Source organism: Miscanthus floridulus, chromosome 6, assembly GCF_019320115.1.
Source record: "Miscanthus floridulus cultivar M001 chromosome 6, ASM1932011v1, whole genome shotgun sequence".
Taxonomy (NCBI): Eukaryota; Viridiplantae; Streptophyta; class Magnoliopsida; order Poales; family Poaceae; genus Miscanthus; species Miscanthus floridulus.
In genome coordinates this window covers 144765401-144782402 of record NC_089585.1, presented here as the reverse complement: position 1 = coordinate 144782402, position 17002 = coordinate 144765401, and the positions used below count along the sequence as shown (strand labels likewise).

The following is a 17002-nucleotide window of genomic DNA, read 5'->3' as shown; positions in this document are numbered from 1 at the left end:
TATATCAGCTCGCAATCCTTGTGAAAATTTTGCACAATACATGTATCAAGTAAACTAGCGTGTGATACAATACAACCGAATGATCAGGGAAAGGAAAACACTGCAAACTGAGCAATTCCCCCACGGTTCGCTGTGTTTAAGTTCTGGGCGGGGTGGTTCTTCTGCTATGCTGCTGCTGCTGCTGTTCTAGCGGGCCGTGACCACCTCTCCACTGTACGGGTGCGAGGTGGAGGCGGTCCCCACGTGCTCAAACTCCACGGTGGATGAGCTGCCCGAGCTCAGCCCCTCGCTGTGCAGCATCGTCTCAATCTCCTTCACCACAGAGTTCATGGTGGGCCGCTGTGAGGCTGATTCGTCAACGCACTCCATGGCCAGCTGCACGAACCTCCTGAACCCCGCAGTATGTGCGGCATCGTGGATGGCTGGGTCCACGATGCCTTGCAGGCCATAGTAGTCGTGGTCATTGGGGTTTATGGCCATCCTGAATTCCCGGACGATATACCTTCCCTTTGATATAGGCAGCCTGCCACTCAGTATCTCTAGCATGACGACACCGAAGCTGTACACGTCGCTCTTCTCTGAGAGCTGTTGTGTCATGTAATACTCTGGGTCCAAATAGCCCTATGACATGAAATTGACCGTCAAGGACAAGAGTAACTTAACCAAAGGAAAGGATTTATAATAATTGATGAAGTACTGTGGCTGAAGAACCTACCAATGTTCCTTTGACTTGAGTGGAAATGTGGCCTTTTTCAGTGTCTGCAACTAACTTTGACAGACCAAAATCAGCAACTTTTGGTTTAAAGTTTTCATCCAAAAGGATATTTGTGGACTTGACATCTCTGTGGATAATAGGTGGATCGGCGAGCTCATGAAGATATGCTAGTCCTCTTGCCGATCCTAGAGCAATCCTGAGCCTCTTCTTCCAATCCAAGTAAATTCCTCTAGCTATATAACAAATATATTTCTTATAAAATAGGAAAGATACAGGGAACAATGTAACACTTTAGGATTTGCTACTAGGTTTTATGTACATACCTTGTAAATTCTGTCTTAATGTCCCATTGGAGACATATTCATATACCAGCATCTGCTCCCCTCGTTCATAGCAAAATCCTATCAGACTTACCAGGTTCTTGTGGTGGACTCTGGATAGCAACTCAATCTCATTTTTGAACTCCACTGCACCTTGCTTTGATCCATACTCTGCTCGTTTTATTGCCACATTTGTTCCATCTACCAGTACTGCCTTGTAAACCTTTCACATGTGAAGATGAATCACTACATTAGCTGTCCGTGTAAAATCCCTTAAAAGGAACTCCTATAATGCAGAGGCTGGGATAATGTTTTTATTCCATCATCTATTTTGTATAAATAGCTGTTTACCTTTCCATAACTTCCTGATCCTATTTCATTGTTCTCTGCGAAATTGTTGGTGCAGGTCTTCAGTTCATCAAAGGAAAAGAACCTTGCTCCTTTCAGCTGTGGAGCACCTCCACTGTCTTTTTAGCGATTCCCCATGAAGCTAAAATTTGAATATGCATGAGGTAAATAATCAGCGAAGTTTTACCAAACTACAGTACTTTTGTTCTTTTCTCTGCGTTATTACTGCTTACACGCATTTGATTTGATTAATATATTTTTGTAGTTAGACACATTTTCTGTTACAATTGTAAGCTTTGAAAGGCTGGGTATTTAACAAATAGGATTCGAAAATTGGATGTTGGTTTGGCAATGCTGACCTAGTTCGTATACATAGCTGTGTCAATTCTGTTGTATATTTTTATCATATCTCTAAATTATAGCCTATCAGGCTACCATTTAGTTAACTAGCTTGAATCCTGCTTAATTACACCACTAGATAATCTCGTAACATGATAACATTGATATTCTTATATGAAGTAAAATTGTATTTTTTGTACAATCTAGCACCAATAAGCTGTATTTGTTATACATCTGGAATTCTGTAACAGCTCTAGCAAACCATTGGTACTCTATACTGTAACAATCCATTCTCATCAAATAAATGGCATATATGTTTCCCATTTTTGCTTCATCAATGAGAGGTTATGTAGACTTTTTATCTGGTTTTATTAGTTTTATCGGTGTGTCTTTCTCACTGGTTTTCTATAGATGTGTATAGATTTACTACAAAATAAAGAACTTTATTAAATGGTGCAACCATGGAAAACACATTCTGATAATTTAATGTTTTTCTTCTTAAAGAAATATTTGGTAGCTTTAAGAGCTATACAGTTGTCAGCCATATTATTTGGAATCTCACCGAAAGGATTTGTTCGTCCTGATAATTCCCTAGTTCTTCTCTTTTGTAATAAAGAAAATATTGCCCCAGAAGTTACAGCAATCAGAATAAGACCACATGCTACTGCAATTCCAGCGATAGCACCTGTGCTTACTTGCGATTTTCCACCGTCAGCTGCTCCTGAGACAAGATAACCTAATGTATTTCATGCATAATTACTTGCATACAGACATAATTTTACATGATTAGATTTGATTATTTTAATACCTGCAAAGTGGACATATGGATCTGCAACAAAGTAATAAGGTCCAAAACCTTGTGGTGGCTTGTAATTTTGATTGCTAAGATCAGAGCCTATCCTTGTTACTTCTGACAAGTTAAAGGATGTTCCGGTTGATGGAAATAGTCTGACTTGAACTTGGAGGTAATTATCACTGGTGAAGTGGATATCAGAAAGGAAAACTGAACCAGGTTGCAGTCCCAGCTCTGTTGAGAGGCTAGCTTCCAGTAGCTGAAAGTGCTCATTGTTTCTCAAGTCTGCAAACAATGGTGACCTGAAGAAAATCATACCCATGTAGGGATAGGCACAGCCACAGTTCGCAGGGTCTAGACTTTGATCACTGGAACAAGAAGTTGAACCACAATGGGTTACACTAGTAGTGTATGATGTAGCACTATCTTGTTGGATACTGCAAAAGTGGCTTTGGAGAAATCAGGATCCAAGCACACAGGATTTCCCACAAGTCTGCCGATAGAGGAAGAGGCAATTCTAGTGAGTAAATGGAGACTAGAAGCAGCATGTCATCTTTGGTTTTGAAGCATGCATGTACTCACACTAGTGTTCTGTTGTAGCTTTGTGTTATATTGGCTGCAACTATACGATTGTTTAGCAAATTGACTTGCTGCAGTTGTTGAGTGATGTTGCCAGTCATGTCAAGTGTCCCGTTGAAGGCATTATTGCTTAGAATACTGTCTGATCAGTGACAAAAATAAGCAAACATGTGAAACTTCACTAGTTATTAAAATTTATCTTGTTGTATGTTTCCAGAAAATTACACTTGCTGCAGTCTGGGCAAGGTAAAGATCCTGTTGGGAATCTGACCATGCAGTCCTCCAGAAGCTATTGCTCTGCATGTTAGGATTTTACAAGGTGACATTGTTTCACTAAATGAGAAAATATAGTGCAGTGAGACTTGTAGTGCATGTCTTAAACAACTCACACTGAAGCAAGTGTTTCCAGTGTCAGCATCCAGGTTGGTATGGCAGACGGATCAAATGAATTGTTGCTTAAATCACTGGGTGTGAAAAGAAAATTCATTAGTACTTGGCACCATGTTTATATCTGATGACAGTGCAGAATAGAAGACAAGGGCGATATCTTACACCACATTAAGTTTTGTCAGGGTACTGAGATCTGGCATTGTTCCACGCAGCTGGTTGTCTGCAAAATTCCTGCAGAAGATAGTTATTCAAACGAAATACACTGGAAACTCTTGACTTACGCAAATGTGTTAGTCATTTGACCGGGAGGTCAAAAATGATACGGCACTTACAGTACATTTAGGTCAACTAGGTTGCTGATATTGGTTGGAACTGCTCCTGTGAATTTATTATTGTCTAATCGGCTGATGAAGATGCAAAGAAGTCAACATTAATGCTGAGAATATGGTTGGAATAAAAAAAATGCCAAGATACTCACAGAATCTGGAGGGTAGTGATGCTACCAAGTTCAGCAGGGATAGGACCAGTCATTTGGTTGTTGTCAAATAATCTTGTGAAGACAAACAAAGTGGTCAGTACAATACTTTAATGTGTAAGCATTGCTAGCATTAGAAATTAGTGCTGCCTTACATATGTTCGAGTCTCATGCTAGGGCTGAAGAGGCCGTCGAGATTACCAGTTAATTGGTTTCTACTGAAATGGCTGTTAATTGATCGGAACAGAGTATCAGCATGGTAGGAGCACGAGTAAAAGCATGCATACTGATCATCCGTTCTTGATTTATGGGAGATAAGAAATGTTAGAGGATCTTACAAATGTTTGGTGGCTGTAAGTAGGTCAAGCCCTGGAGAAGTGGTTGATGAAATCGGAACAGGACCAGAAAGTTGATTTTCTGACAAGTCTAGCCAGAAGAGGTTTTTGAGTAGGCCAATTGAAGCAGGAATTCTGCCTGTAAATCTGTTTGAATTCATTGCCCTGCAGAGTATATTTCATTGCTAGTTCATTTCATCAGTATAGGCAAAGCAGCAGCAGAGAGGTAACAAGAACACTGAGTTGGGATTAAGATTTTCTGTCAGTGTAATAATTCTTACAAGAATGAGAGCTGCACCAAGTTTCCTAATTCTTCGGGGATGCCTCCTGTGAAGCTGCAGCCAGCCAAGATTCTGAAGATCACAACGCATTAGGTAAGCTTCATTGATGCGTTATGATATATAAGAATTTGCCCTTAGGTCAGGACATACAGTGTTGTGAGCTGCCTGAGGTTGCCAATCGAAGTGGGTAGTGGGCCACTAAGACCACTGTTGGACGAGAGGTCCCTGCATGCACCATAACACATGAGTGAATATGATGTCTTTTTCCTCTCAAACACGCAAGAGAGTTATGTATCATTTCTTTAAGAGAGAGAAGATTACACAAGAGGGACATAGCCTCCCAAAAACACACACCCAAAACTCACATAAACACACCCACACCACAATCAGGAGAAAACAAGACACGAATGGCCCTTTTCAACAGTGGGCAACCATCAAACTACCAGGACCAGGGGTATTATCCCCAGAAAACGACCTGGCAGCAGCTCCTGGAATGCCTTTGCTAGTTGCTACAGCAGAGCACCACAAGATGTTCATCTGGACTGTCTGCAGCACAAGCCCTGACACTCGGACTTGCGCCATTAAAAGCTGTAATTGTTCTGATGTTTCCAGATTTCCTAAACCACTAGAATGATAGAATGATGTTTCCAGATTTCCTTCAACAGTTGAACCTGGTCGTTGTTGCGCCCTCACCTACGGCCTCGAATTTCTCTGGCTGGTGGAAGTCGGCCATCAGAAGGGTGCCTATGGAGATGAGGAATGGGCTGAATTCCCTCATCATCCTAGTTTCTTGGGAAGTCTGGAAGCATCGGAACTCCTGTGTGTTTGAAGGAACCTCACCAAACATTCAAGTGCTGTTACAGTCTGTAGGGGATGAATGTAGTCTTTGGTGCATGGCGGGAGCTTCAAAGCTTAGTGGTCTCTTGGCGAGGTCGCTGACCCCGGGTAGTTAGTCTCCGGTGTGGTCAGGTGGTCGTATTTTTTTTCTTCTGGCAAAGGCATAGTCTAATTTTCTGTGTGTGTTGGGGACCTCATGTCCAGGTTCTTTCTAAACTCGGCTCGTTGCATCTTTTTTCTATCTTAATGAAATAACATGCAGCTCTCCTGCGTAGTTGGAGAAAAAAAGATAAGTGAATTGAGCCCCTTTATAGTCTCTTTCTCCACTTCCTTGACTGCCCAGTACCACCAGCTTGAAAATTTGCTAGTGAAAGTTGGAGGGATGGAGTTCAGTCCCAATCTCTGGAGTATTATAAACCAGACCTCCTGGGCAAAGGCGTAGGAGATCAGCAAATGTTGAATTGAATACGATGTCTTATGGAGGTAAATTAGGAAGTTCCTTTTCTATGGTACACAACTACACATCAATTGAAAGTTTGAAACCTGGAGGTTGTTGACACTGTAAGCTGAAATCCACTCCGTTAGTTTTAACTATTTAGTGCACACATGAAAGCCATATTACACAGTTGAATTAGGAAACTCGTCCATAAACTCTAGACATTTGCATAGGATATTAGGATAGAAGTGCAGCAGCAACCATTTTCTTGAATGTTTTTAACATGTATTGAATACTGGGCTTGGCTGGAAGGGATTAACTTGCAATTTCCACCCCATATCCGGGAGCCAAAATCTTTCAGTATATAGCTTAAATTTGAAGTCATGCTTTCTAGTAAATAGTAATAACTACAAGATTCCAGACTTTCAAAACTACTTTTCAATACATGGAAACAAAGTAATCATTCAGTCAAATTCTGAGCAGACTCTTCTAGTCTTCTGATATGTCTATCAATTGGAACCAGAAAAATACGGTGCCAATGATAATTTATAAACTTTAAATATAGATTCTAGATTTTCAAAACTACTTTTCAATACATGGAAATAAAGTAATTATGCAGTCAAATGCTGAGCAGACTCTTCTGATATGTCTATCAATTGGAACCAGAAAAATACAGTGCTAAAGATAGTTTATAAACTTTAATTATCTATGCAAAATGACTCACAGGTAAGCAAGCTCGCTGAGCTGGCCTATACTGTTGCTTAATGTGCCTTGAAGATTGATGCTTGATAACCTCCTGGAAACATGGATTTTTAATTCAATGGACGGAAAGTTAAAGTAAAACTAGTAAAACATTATTAGTTGATACCCACATTGATATGACTCGCCCATTGTTGCACATAATGCCATCCCATTGTGCAGCACAGGGATCATTTGATGCTTCCCAATTTGATGGGAAGTTCTGCCACACTTTAATTAGAGACTGAAGTGCAGCCACTGTCAATTGGTATCTGTGTTATTATCAATTGAGCAATTTACATAACACTGAATTGAGTTACATTCTCATTTGCATGGTTTGATAGTTGATACTGCCATCTCTTTTATTGCTAGCTGCTCTTTATTTGCTAACTCACAATATAAATTAGGAAAAGTCACCAACTTGAGAAATAAAGAAGAATGATACTTTTTGTTTCATTTGATATGGTGCTTATCATAGCAATATTTCATTGGATATTACATACTTCAAGATAAAGGCAGTGCTAAAACATGAAACATTTTTTTCTTTGGAGAGAACAAGATTGTTTCTGAAAACTAAGTGTGGCATATAAAAGGTTTCTCATCTAGCAAATCTGTGTGTTTTGTCAGGCTTCAAGATGCTTAAGCTATAACTTTGCAAGCCTAGTCTAAGTAAGAATAGAAAGTTTCAGAGACCAAGGTTGTATAGTTACCATCTTGGGGATCTGTATCACAGAATAGTGCAGGAAGACTGGCCAAAATCATGAATATCAGTAGAAGGATGGACAGTGCCTTCATTTTGAGAGCGACAAACACACTGAACCTCAGGGTTCCACAAAACTGTTGTGAATGCTTTAAGGAGTGGAGCCTTCTAAGGTTTACAATCTGCACTTGATTGCATATTCCTCATGAGACTTGCACCAGCTGCAAATTTAGTGATAAACTAGAGAGTAAGCCAAGGAAATGGAAAGGCGTGTAAAACAACAGAGTTGCATAAGGATTACCGACTCTTCCATGGATCCCTGAATGACCTGTTGTCTGAGGACTCTCCCAGGTATAGGTCTTTGGTGGCTTGGTGCAAGTCACAATCCTGTCAACATGTTTCTTTAAACTTTTGAACATGGATGTGTTTGTGACAACTGGTGTCTGTTTTGTTATTTAAATTTGTGTAGCCTGCTCATGCTTACATGTTGTAACTTAATGTGGCTGGCATACAGTATTTTTTGTCATTTCATAATACTTTTGCTGTCATGTAGTTGATATTATTCTTTTCATTGATCCAGTGTATGATGAGGTGGACTGAAATAACGACGTCAATGCTTTGGAAGCTCTGATAACGACATAGTTACTTCCATTGTTTCTGCAGGGTACTTTCTTGTTTTGCCCACGTCTTAAATTCAAGTTTGTTTATTGGTATTTTTGGTTTCATTAACTTTTGAGTATTCATATCTTTGAATTATCCCGTTCTCCCAACTGGCTGCAGATGGGACTCGATTAGTGCAGTGAACATTTTTCATAACACTTGTCCCTGCTACTTCTAAAGAAGTGCAGCAGACATGCATTACAGTAGTAATGACTGAGTTATCTTCGTTACTGTTAATTAATATAACCAAAACAAAGATATTTCAACACACATGGGCAATGCCTCTACTAAATCATTTGTTTGTCAACAAAGGGCAAACATCAGTTATAATATTGTCCCTCATCAGTCCTTTGTACTCACATATTGGCATCCACTGACAAGAACATCATGGCCATGGCCTCTCTCCGATATTGTCTTGGACTAGTTCTTGATCCAACTGGCCAATCTGACATAAACTTGTCAAGAAATGGTAGCTAGTTTGTAATTTATAACCATATGGAATGGTGCTGCCTTCAATCTTGATGTAGGATTGTTTGCAGAACTAATGGACTTACATCTGATAACTATATGAAATTACAAATGCATCGGGAGAAACAGTTCATATCACATAATAATGTTTATCTTGGCATGTAGAAAAGAGATATTTGTTTTCAGACATTTTTTTTATGTTGTAAGTGTAAAGGAGTACAGGGGCATGAATGGTTTTATCGATAGACCAGACATTCACTGCTGTTTCATCTTAAGCAAGTCATTTTGCCATTGTGTTTCTGAAATATTCATTCATTGATTTATCAACAGAAAAAAAATTAATGTCGTATAATTCATCCCTCAACAAAAACAAAGAGTGGAGACTGTTATCTACTTTGGTTGAACAGCTGAGTATGAATACACACTGTTGTAGTCAAAAGTGCTGCTGCTGCTTTCATCATTCATAGGCAAATGTTCTGCATAAGGATCTCGACTCTTTTCGTTTCCAAATTGTTCAACTGATAAAGACGCTGAGTTTAACAATTGTGCCCCTTCATTCTGTATGATGATCTCAAGTTCCTTAACCACATCATTCATTGTTGGGCGGTCAACAGCAGACTCTTCCACACATTCCATAGCCAACTGTATAAATCTCCTGAAGCCAATTAATTTAGCTGAATCCCGGATTTTTGGATCGATTAGGCCCTTCAAGCCATAGTATTCTTGATCATATTGATCTATTGCTGTCCTGATCTCACGGACAATATACCTGCCTTTCTCTATGGGCTGGCTGGCAGTTATTAGTTCCAGCAGGACAACTCCAAAGCTGTAGACATCACTCTTTTCAGAGAGCTGTTGCGTCATGTAATATTCAGGATCCAAATAGCCCTAGCAACAATGCAAAAAGAGGAATCAGCAAAAGTGTTTCTTAGGTGAATCGACACCAAAGAATATCCAAAATACATACCAATGTTCCCTTTACTTGGGTAGAAACATGGCCCTTTTGTGTGTCAGACACAAGTTTTGAAAGACCAAAATCAGCAACCTTAGCATTGAGACTTTCATCCAAAAGGATATTGGTTGATTTGATATCTCTGTGTATGATTGGTGGATCAGCAAGTTCATGGAGGTATGCTAGACCTTTTGCTGAGCCAATGGCAATCCTGAGGCGGTTCTTCCAATCTAAGTTCACTCCTCTTTTACCTGCAATCAAGTCATGGTTAGGTCCTATGTTCTTGTGTAGGCATATGTACTAAAGGGGCGTACCCAGTGCAGAGAGCTCCCGCTCTGTGCGGGGTCTGGGGAAGGGTGTTAGTGGCAAGCCTTACCCTCGCCTGTGCAATGCGAGGAGACCGCGACTCGAACCCGGGACCTTCCGGTCACAGACGGTAAGACTCTACCGCTTGCACCTGGCCCGCCCTTCTGTAGGCATATGTACTAGTTAAGTAAATTTGTGTTACTTAGAGTGAGTAGTGTAGTTGATACCCATCAAGTTCTCCCTTAATGTCCCATAAGGAATATATTCATAAACCAACATCTGTTCCCCTTGTTCGTAGCAGAAACCCACTAGGCTCACTAGGTTCTTGTGATGAACCCTGGACAGCAGTTCTATCTCATTCTTGAATTCAGCTGCACCTTGCATGGATCCTTGCTGCGCGCGTTTTATTGCAGCTATTTGCCCGTTTGCTAGTGTTCCTTTGTACACCTTTTATAACAGAGTAAAATATAATGTTAGATGCTTTCGCAAACACATGTGTCTAGCTGTGAACAGGCCAACACGGCAACTGAATTACCTTCCCATATCCTCCGGATCCTATCTCATGTGTTTCTGAGAAATTATTGGTGCATTTTTTCAGTTCCTCGAATGAAAAGTATCTTGCACCCTTCAGTTGTGGTGCATCTCCGTTGTCTGTCCCACCAGCTCCCCATGATGCTGTGGTAACAAAGCATTAACAAGAATGAATCAGGAGACATATCATTATGCTTCTAAGTACAGTTATCTTCCTAGTCTTTAATCTTTGGTACACATAGAATTAAAGGGTACCCTAGAATTAAATATAGTAGCTAGCTCAAAATGGATACAAGTGCATGCACATATATACCACATCTTCTATTGGACTAAAGTTAGCTGTGAAATAACACATTACCGAAAGGATTTGTAGTTCGCTCTACTGCCTCCTTGGCTATTCTTTTCTGTCGTAGAGCATATATTGCTACCACAATAAGGCCAAGAATAAGGACAACACCCGCGATTGCTATTCCAATTATTGCTGCCTTGCCCATTGAGGACTTTTTATTGCTGGGAGCTGAAATGGACGATTAGCAATTCAAGATACGTCAGACAAAGATGGTACACACCTTGTGGAATGGTACTGTTTACATACCTGGAAAGTATGTGCTCGCTATGAAGCTGTATGGTCCAAAATTAGTTGGGGCTTTATAAGTTTGGTTGCCCAGAGGAGAAATGATTCTTATGACTTCTGAGCGATTGAAGCTCGTTCCACTGGCTGGAAAAATCTTCACTGTGAATATTAGAGGGTTTCCTGGACTGAATTGAACATTGGAAATGGCAACTGATCTTGGTGCCAGGCTAAGGTTCTGCATAAGCGTTGACTCCAGACGTTGGAACATCGTGGGGCTTATGACATCAGAGAAGGCGGGTGCTTGGAAAATCATCAAACCCTGAAAGGGATTGGTGCATGCACAGTTCTGTGAAGTGACTGGACTTGCTGACTGATCAAAGGGGCATGGAATGGCAGCACATGGGCCAAGGTTAGTGGCATATGGCGCTTGCTGCTTTTGTTTGAGTGTGCAGAAACTAATGTTATCCAAACATACAGGATTCTCTGTTAATCTGGATAAGAACAAAAACCATGATGGTTAAAAAAACGCATGGCGGTAAGCATGCAAGCATATAATCATTTCTGTTTGAGAGGAGAATGCTTACATAAGGCTGTTTCTGTAGCCCGTTACATTCGCTTCGATGATTTGATTAGATGTCAAATTAACAACCTGCAACTGCGAGCTGATGTTACCTGTCAGATTAAGTTTCCCACTGAACGCGTTCCTAGCTAGTGATCTGCATGACAAGTTGTGACATCGCAGAATGCACAACAAATTACTGAGTTGAACTCTTTAGATATTCAAGGGAATCATGGAACAAGTCAATAATGAATTACACTTGCTGCAGGTTGGGGAGACTGAACATAGCACTAGGGATTGTCCCATTAAGATCATCATTATCCATAAATCTGCATATCCAACCAGAAACATTATCTGTATTGTAGCTTTACATTTAATTGATTTCGTTAATCTTCAAAAACTCACATGGTATTTAGGGATGTCAACGTTGAAAACCATCCTGGTGCTGGCGAGCTTGCAAAGTTATTATTGCTTAGGTCTCTGCTTAGATAAAGAAAAAATTAACCGCAGAAAACAAATCTTTAACTTGAATGTGGTATATTTTTCTTACACATAATCTAGCTGGGTTACATCAGTGAGATCCGGCATGGTCCCGTTCAGTTGGTTGTTTGCTAAGCTCCTGCAAGAAGCCAAGAACCAAAAGGGATATTTGCAATGTAATTTTCTAGTATCATGAAATATCTGTTGGTATTCATTGAAATTTAGTTACTTACAGTTCCATCAGGTTACTTAGGGCGGCAATACTATTGGGAACTGGACTGCTGAACTGGTTATGATCTAGTCGGCTGGCAACAATTGTGAAAATGCTCAAAACACTGTGCAAGATTGATGGAGAACATGATTTATCTGGTACTTACATTATTTGAAGTGATTTGACTTTTCCAAGAGATGCTGGGATTGGTCCAGTAAAGTTGTTATTATTAAATATCCTGGCGATGGTTACAGAAAGCAGTGACATACTGTGGTGACAGAAATAAATAGAGAGTTGCTATTGCAAATGAGGAACACAGCTTACACATGTATAAGGTTCATCTTGTCACTGAAAAGGCTTTCGCTCATCGGGCCTGTCAACTGGTTCTCACTGAAGTGGCTGTTGATTGCATGTATGCATCCGTACGCAGTTAGAACATTTAAGCTACGTTTTTTGTTCTTTTTATGCTAGAGTTGGTAAAACATTTGAGAACTTACAAATGCCTCGTGTTGACAAGTTGATTCAACCCTGGAGAAACTGGTATTTGTCCTGACAACTGATTTGCTGACATGTCCAACCAGAAAAGATTTGAAAGGAGGCCAAGTGTTGGTGGAATTCCACCAGTGAAGTTATTTGAGTTTAGTGCCCTGCACAAGGAAATAGTTAACTGAATTCACATGACAAACAGAATATTGTCCGTTTTTTATTTTCTTCTGAATTTGAGTGACTTCTTACAGGAATGTGAGCTGTGATAAGTTGCCTATTTCTTCCGGGATATTCCCTGTGAACTTGCATCCAAGCAAAATCCTGAGAGAACCAAGATAGGTCAGCGTTCCTCCTCCTTTTTGGTAATCTTTGCAGATCCCTCAAAAAGAATAGTGTTATCATGAAATGTTATTTCTTACAGAGTGGTGAGCTGCTTCAGATTTCCAATATTTGGAGTAAGTGGACCCCCGAGGTTTTGGTTGTTAGACAGATCCCTGCATGTAGTTTATGGCAGTAGCTTAACGTATGTTTTCTCTTCTGTTGATCTCTAGGTAAACTGGTAGTGTTAGAGTACGTCAGGGGCCTATTGGGCCTGGGTTGGCTGTATAACCCATTAGTGTTAGGGTTAATTAGAGATAAGGGTCGCTTACTTAAGGGTCAAGTAAGCCTTGCTTGGGAGTCAAGTAAACCTCTCTATATAAGGAGATGAGATGTATCGATCTAATCAAGCAAGAATTAAGAAGGAAATCCCTTCCCTCTTGCCCGGCCGTGGGCAAACGCCCCGCGGCCGGCTCTCTCTCACCCTCGCAGCCCAGCCGTGAACAGTACCCACGGTACTGTAGCGCCGCGGGTACTGTAGCGAGCCGGCCGTTGTTGATCCCCTCGACTCTCTCCTCTCAATCCTAGCAGCCACATAACATCTGGTATCAGAGATCTCTGGTTCGATCATGTGGTTCGATCATGTCCACCCGTCGTCCTCCGCCGTGGGCGTCATGACGAACGAGCAGTTGACGGTGGCTGTCCTTGACCTCGGCAAGATGGTGGCCGGGATTCATGGGTTCCTGCTGGGGCCGCAGCCGAACCCGCCGCCGACGTCCCAGCAGCAGCAGCTGCCGTCGCCGCCACCGTTTCCGGCTTGGATCGCCGGTTTGTCGAAACCCATCTACACGGCGCCCAGTACCCAGCCGCACCTACCGCCGCTCCCGACCACCGGGGCTGTCATGGCGCATGGCGGCGCCCCGGCTTCGGGCGTCCTCTACGGCGGGGTGGATGGCGGCAGCCTGATGCCGACGCTCTCCGCCACGTCGCCCTCGCTGGACAGCACGGGTGCGGCGCCCTCGGCCTCCTCACAGGACCCGCCGCCAGTTGCGCTTAGCTGCGCGGAGGACCTCGATCTCGTCCGCTGCGTCGGGGATCTCGGGCATGCGGTTTCCCCCACGGGCAGCGGGCATGCTATTTTCCCTACGGGCGGCAGTTGGGGAGGCGCATCCCTCCTCGTTCTCCATCGGAAGCCCTCCGATCTTCTCTGTGCGATGTAGACCAGTAGCCGTCTGGCGGGGAGAAGGTGTGGGGTCACCAGCGAGAGCGCACCGCGTAGCGCCGTCGCATAGTCACTGTTGCGACCACTTCCAGGTGGTCATACACCTGCAGCCCTTTCGTCTAGATGGTGTCCATGGGATCCAGGAGGCTGTACACATGCAGGTTTGGCGTGCGGATGGTGTCCACCTTATGTTCAGGAGTAAAAAAATAGAGTTCCGGTCGATTTCAGGTTGAGAATAATAAAATAAGCTAAGATGTAAAAGGCTTGTTTTTTTAGGTGTTAGGAGTCGAGTCAGCATTATAAGTTCGTTAGGTTGCAGCTCGAGGACGAGCTGCATGTCCAGGTGGGGTGTAGTGTTAGAGTACGTCAGGGGCCTATTGGGCCTGGGTTGGCTGTATAACCCATTAGTGTTAGGGTTAATTAGAGATAAGGGTCGCTTACTTAAGGGTCAAGTAAGCCTTGCTTGGGAGTCAAGTAAACCTCTCTATATAAGGAGATGAGATGTATCGATCTAATCAAGCAAGAATTAAGAAGAAAATCCCTTCCCTCTTGCCCGGCCGTGGGCAAACGCCCCGCGGCCGGCTCTCTCTCACCCTCGCAGCCCAGCCGTGAACAGTACCCACGGTACTGTAGCGCCGCGGGTACTGTAGCGAGCCGGCCGTTGTTGATCCCCTCGACTCTCTCCTCTCAATCTCTCAATCCTAGCAGCCACATAACAGGTAGGTTGTAGCATCTAACTGACTGTAGTTCTATGTTGTGATAAGATTTCTTGAGAAAATACGTAAGTATTATTGTTAGTTAAAGTGAGTTATTTTCATTCCGAGGACAGTGGACTCACAGATATTTCAAAGCAGATAGTTGGCCTATGGCATTGCTTAATGTACCTTGCAGATTCATGCTTGCTAATCTCCTGCAAACACCAGGTTTCTCAGAGCGTTTGATTATTTGTTAAGAGAAGAAGGTTTATTGAGCACTCACATTTCTGTCACCCGACCATTGGAACAGGAAATTCCAACCCAGGAGGTGCAGGGATCGGTTGAACCTGTCCAGCTTTCTGGTTCATTTCGCCAATTATTCATCAAAGCCTTAAGTGCAGCAACTGTAGAAATCATTAAGCTAACATTAGTTGATAATTTCTGCATTAATGACTCTAGTAGTTGATTAGTTCTTAGGATCGTAAATTCATGTGAGAGGAATATATGCAAGTACCATTTCAAGGAAGTCAAAGAGAGTTAAGCCTAAGAAAGAAAATAGCAAGGAAAAAAGGAACACTGTTCAGTGTTAAGCTTTATGTTTTATCATGAGAACATACTTCATACATAACCATGACTTTCTGAATTTGATCCATTTGGTCTTGTGGATTTGATTACATTACAGTTCTGCACAACCTTGACTAATGAACTGATGCAAAAACATTAATTCAAAGGTAACACAAACTGACTTATGCCGAAAAAATCTTCTTGTTTTGTTGAATAGAGATAATTCTAAAAAGTTCAAGACAGCCAAATTTAAAATGAACAAACTTTGATGTAACTGAATGAGGTTAAATATTTTTTATCTGGTGGTGACTAATGTTCATTGTAATCAAAACATTCAGATTATCATCCTGGTTGAACTAATCTAGCTGAACATTTTTTTCAGGTCAACAGGCACTCTGTGGATAATTCTAGCCTAAAAAGATGGCAGCATGCTTCCTATATCCTGATCAAATGCAAAAAATCAAGGCTTACCATCTTGGGAGTTCGTCTGACTGAAACTTGGCCGGACATATACCAAGAGCAAGAACAGAAGTAGCAGCTGCTGCATCGCCACCATGCCGTGCCCTTCAGGGCTAGGCCTCCACACAAGTTGCAGCAGACCACAGCTAACTCTGATGACTATCTTTGGAGAAGTCTATGCAATGAGCTAGCTAATGGACAAGTCAGCTGCTACCAAATGCCGCCCTTTTCTTCCTGAGGTTGGAACCAGGCAAAGCAAATAGCGTTTCAAGCAAAACAATCTTGCATCACCAGATTCAGAAGAATATCTCGTCAATTATTGTATGGGCCGTTGACGGGGTCCAAGCATTGGATATGCTCATAAGAACGCACGCATGCAAGGGTATGGGAGGCCTTAAACAAGGCTACAAAGAGCTCAGTTGAACTGATCAAAACATGAAATGGTTGAAGAAAAATGTTTCTGTATTCCTAGTTGGTAGTGGGGCAGTTGCTTCTTGTCCTCACCGGGGTAAAACCTTGAACATTGCTCCTTTCTAAGCTTCGACTCGATCATGGTTATTAGTTAACTAGATTAATACGGCCACAGGTTGGACTGTTGCGATATAGGCCCACACTTCAGAAACGTGTTATGCTGTGCAACTGCTGTATTTTTTTTCCCCGTTGTGCAGGTAAGAGCCAAATGAGATGTGCATTGGACCTGGGCCTGGCAGCTAGCTCTGATGATGTGGATTTGGCATCATGACAAGGATATTACGTAAGGATGCTTTGAGTCCCCTTGAATGTACCCATTGTTTGACCATGAATTGGTTTGTCCTTGGGAAACCTGATTATTCATGCCACTCTTTTAGCCGAGCAGTTTTTGTTTTTTAGACCCGGTTTTGCCATAAAAACAGGATCAACTCAATATGAGCGACAATGTTCTTGCCCTTCTTTTGAAAAATAAATGGTGATGAGGCAGTGTTTCTCTCACTTGCACAGACACTAGAAGCTTCAAAGGAATGTCAGAAAGAATGTGCAGACGATTGCACTGCTCTCCTGGAATCCTTGAAGTTTGCAAACACTTCGGTTTAAACCTGGCTCTAACACAACGTGCTTATTTAAACACATTTGGAAGGGTCTGACTGTTCTCTCTCTTTTCTTCTTGAGTGGAGGCGCAAATGATTATCCCATTTGTTCACTAATAGAAAATGGGTCCGATGTTCAAAAAAAAAAATGGTCCGAAACGGCAGGT

General features: G+C 41.9%; 1 protein-coding gene and 1 pseudogene across 1 annotated transcript; both read right to left on the bottom strand.

Moving 5' to 3' along the window:
* Nucleotides 1-60: 60 nt before the first annotated feature.
* LOC136457242 (leucine-rich repeat receptor protein kinase HPCA1-like) lies at nucleotides 61-7381 on the bottom strand (annotated as a pseudogene).
* A 1264-nt stretch (nucleotides 7382-8645) lies between these two features.
* LOC136457243 (leucine-rich repeat receptor protein kinase HPCA1-like) lies at nucleotides 8646-15906 on the bottom strand. Its single transcript, XM_066457307.1, has 19 exons — nucleotides 15784-15906; nucleotides 15032-15152; nucleotides 14892-14963; nucleotides 12933-13007; nucleotides 12763-12834; nucleotides 12525-12674; nucleotides 12352-12426; nucleotides 12194-12265; nucleotides 12050-12121; nucleotides 11887-11955; nucleotides 11742-11816; nucleotides 11594-11665; nucleotides 11362-11493; nucleotides 10799-11268; nucleotides 10562-10720; nucleotides 10208-10347; nucleotides 9900-10119; nucleotides 9382-9617; nucleotides 8646-9302 (listed from the first exon to the last, which is right to left on the bottom strand). Exons 1-19 carry the CDS (start codon nucleotides 15866-15868, stop codon nucleotides 8805-8807), a joined length of 2865 nt encoding a protein of 954 aa, XP_066313404.1. The 5' UTR covers nucleotides 15869-15906; the 3' UTR covers nucleotides 8646-8804.
* Between the last annotated feature and the right edge of the window lie 1096 nt (nucleotides 15907-17002).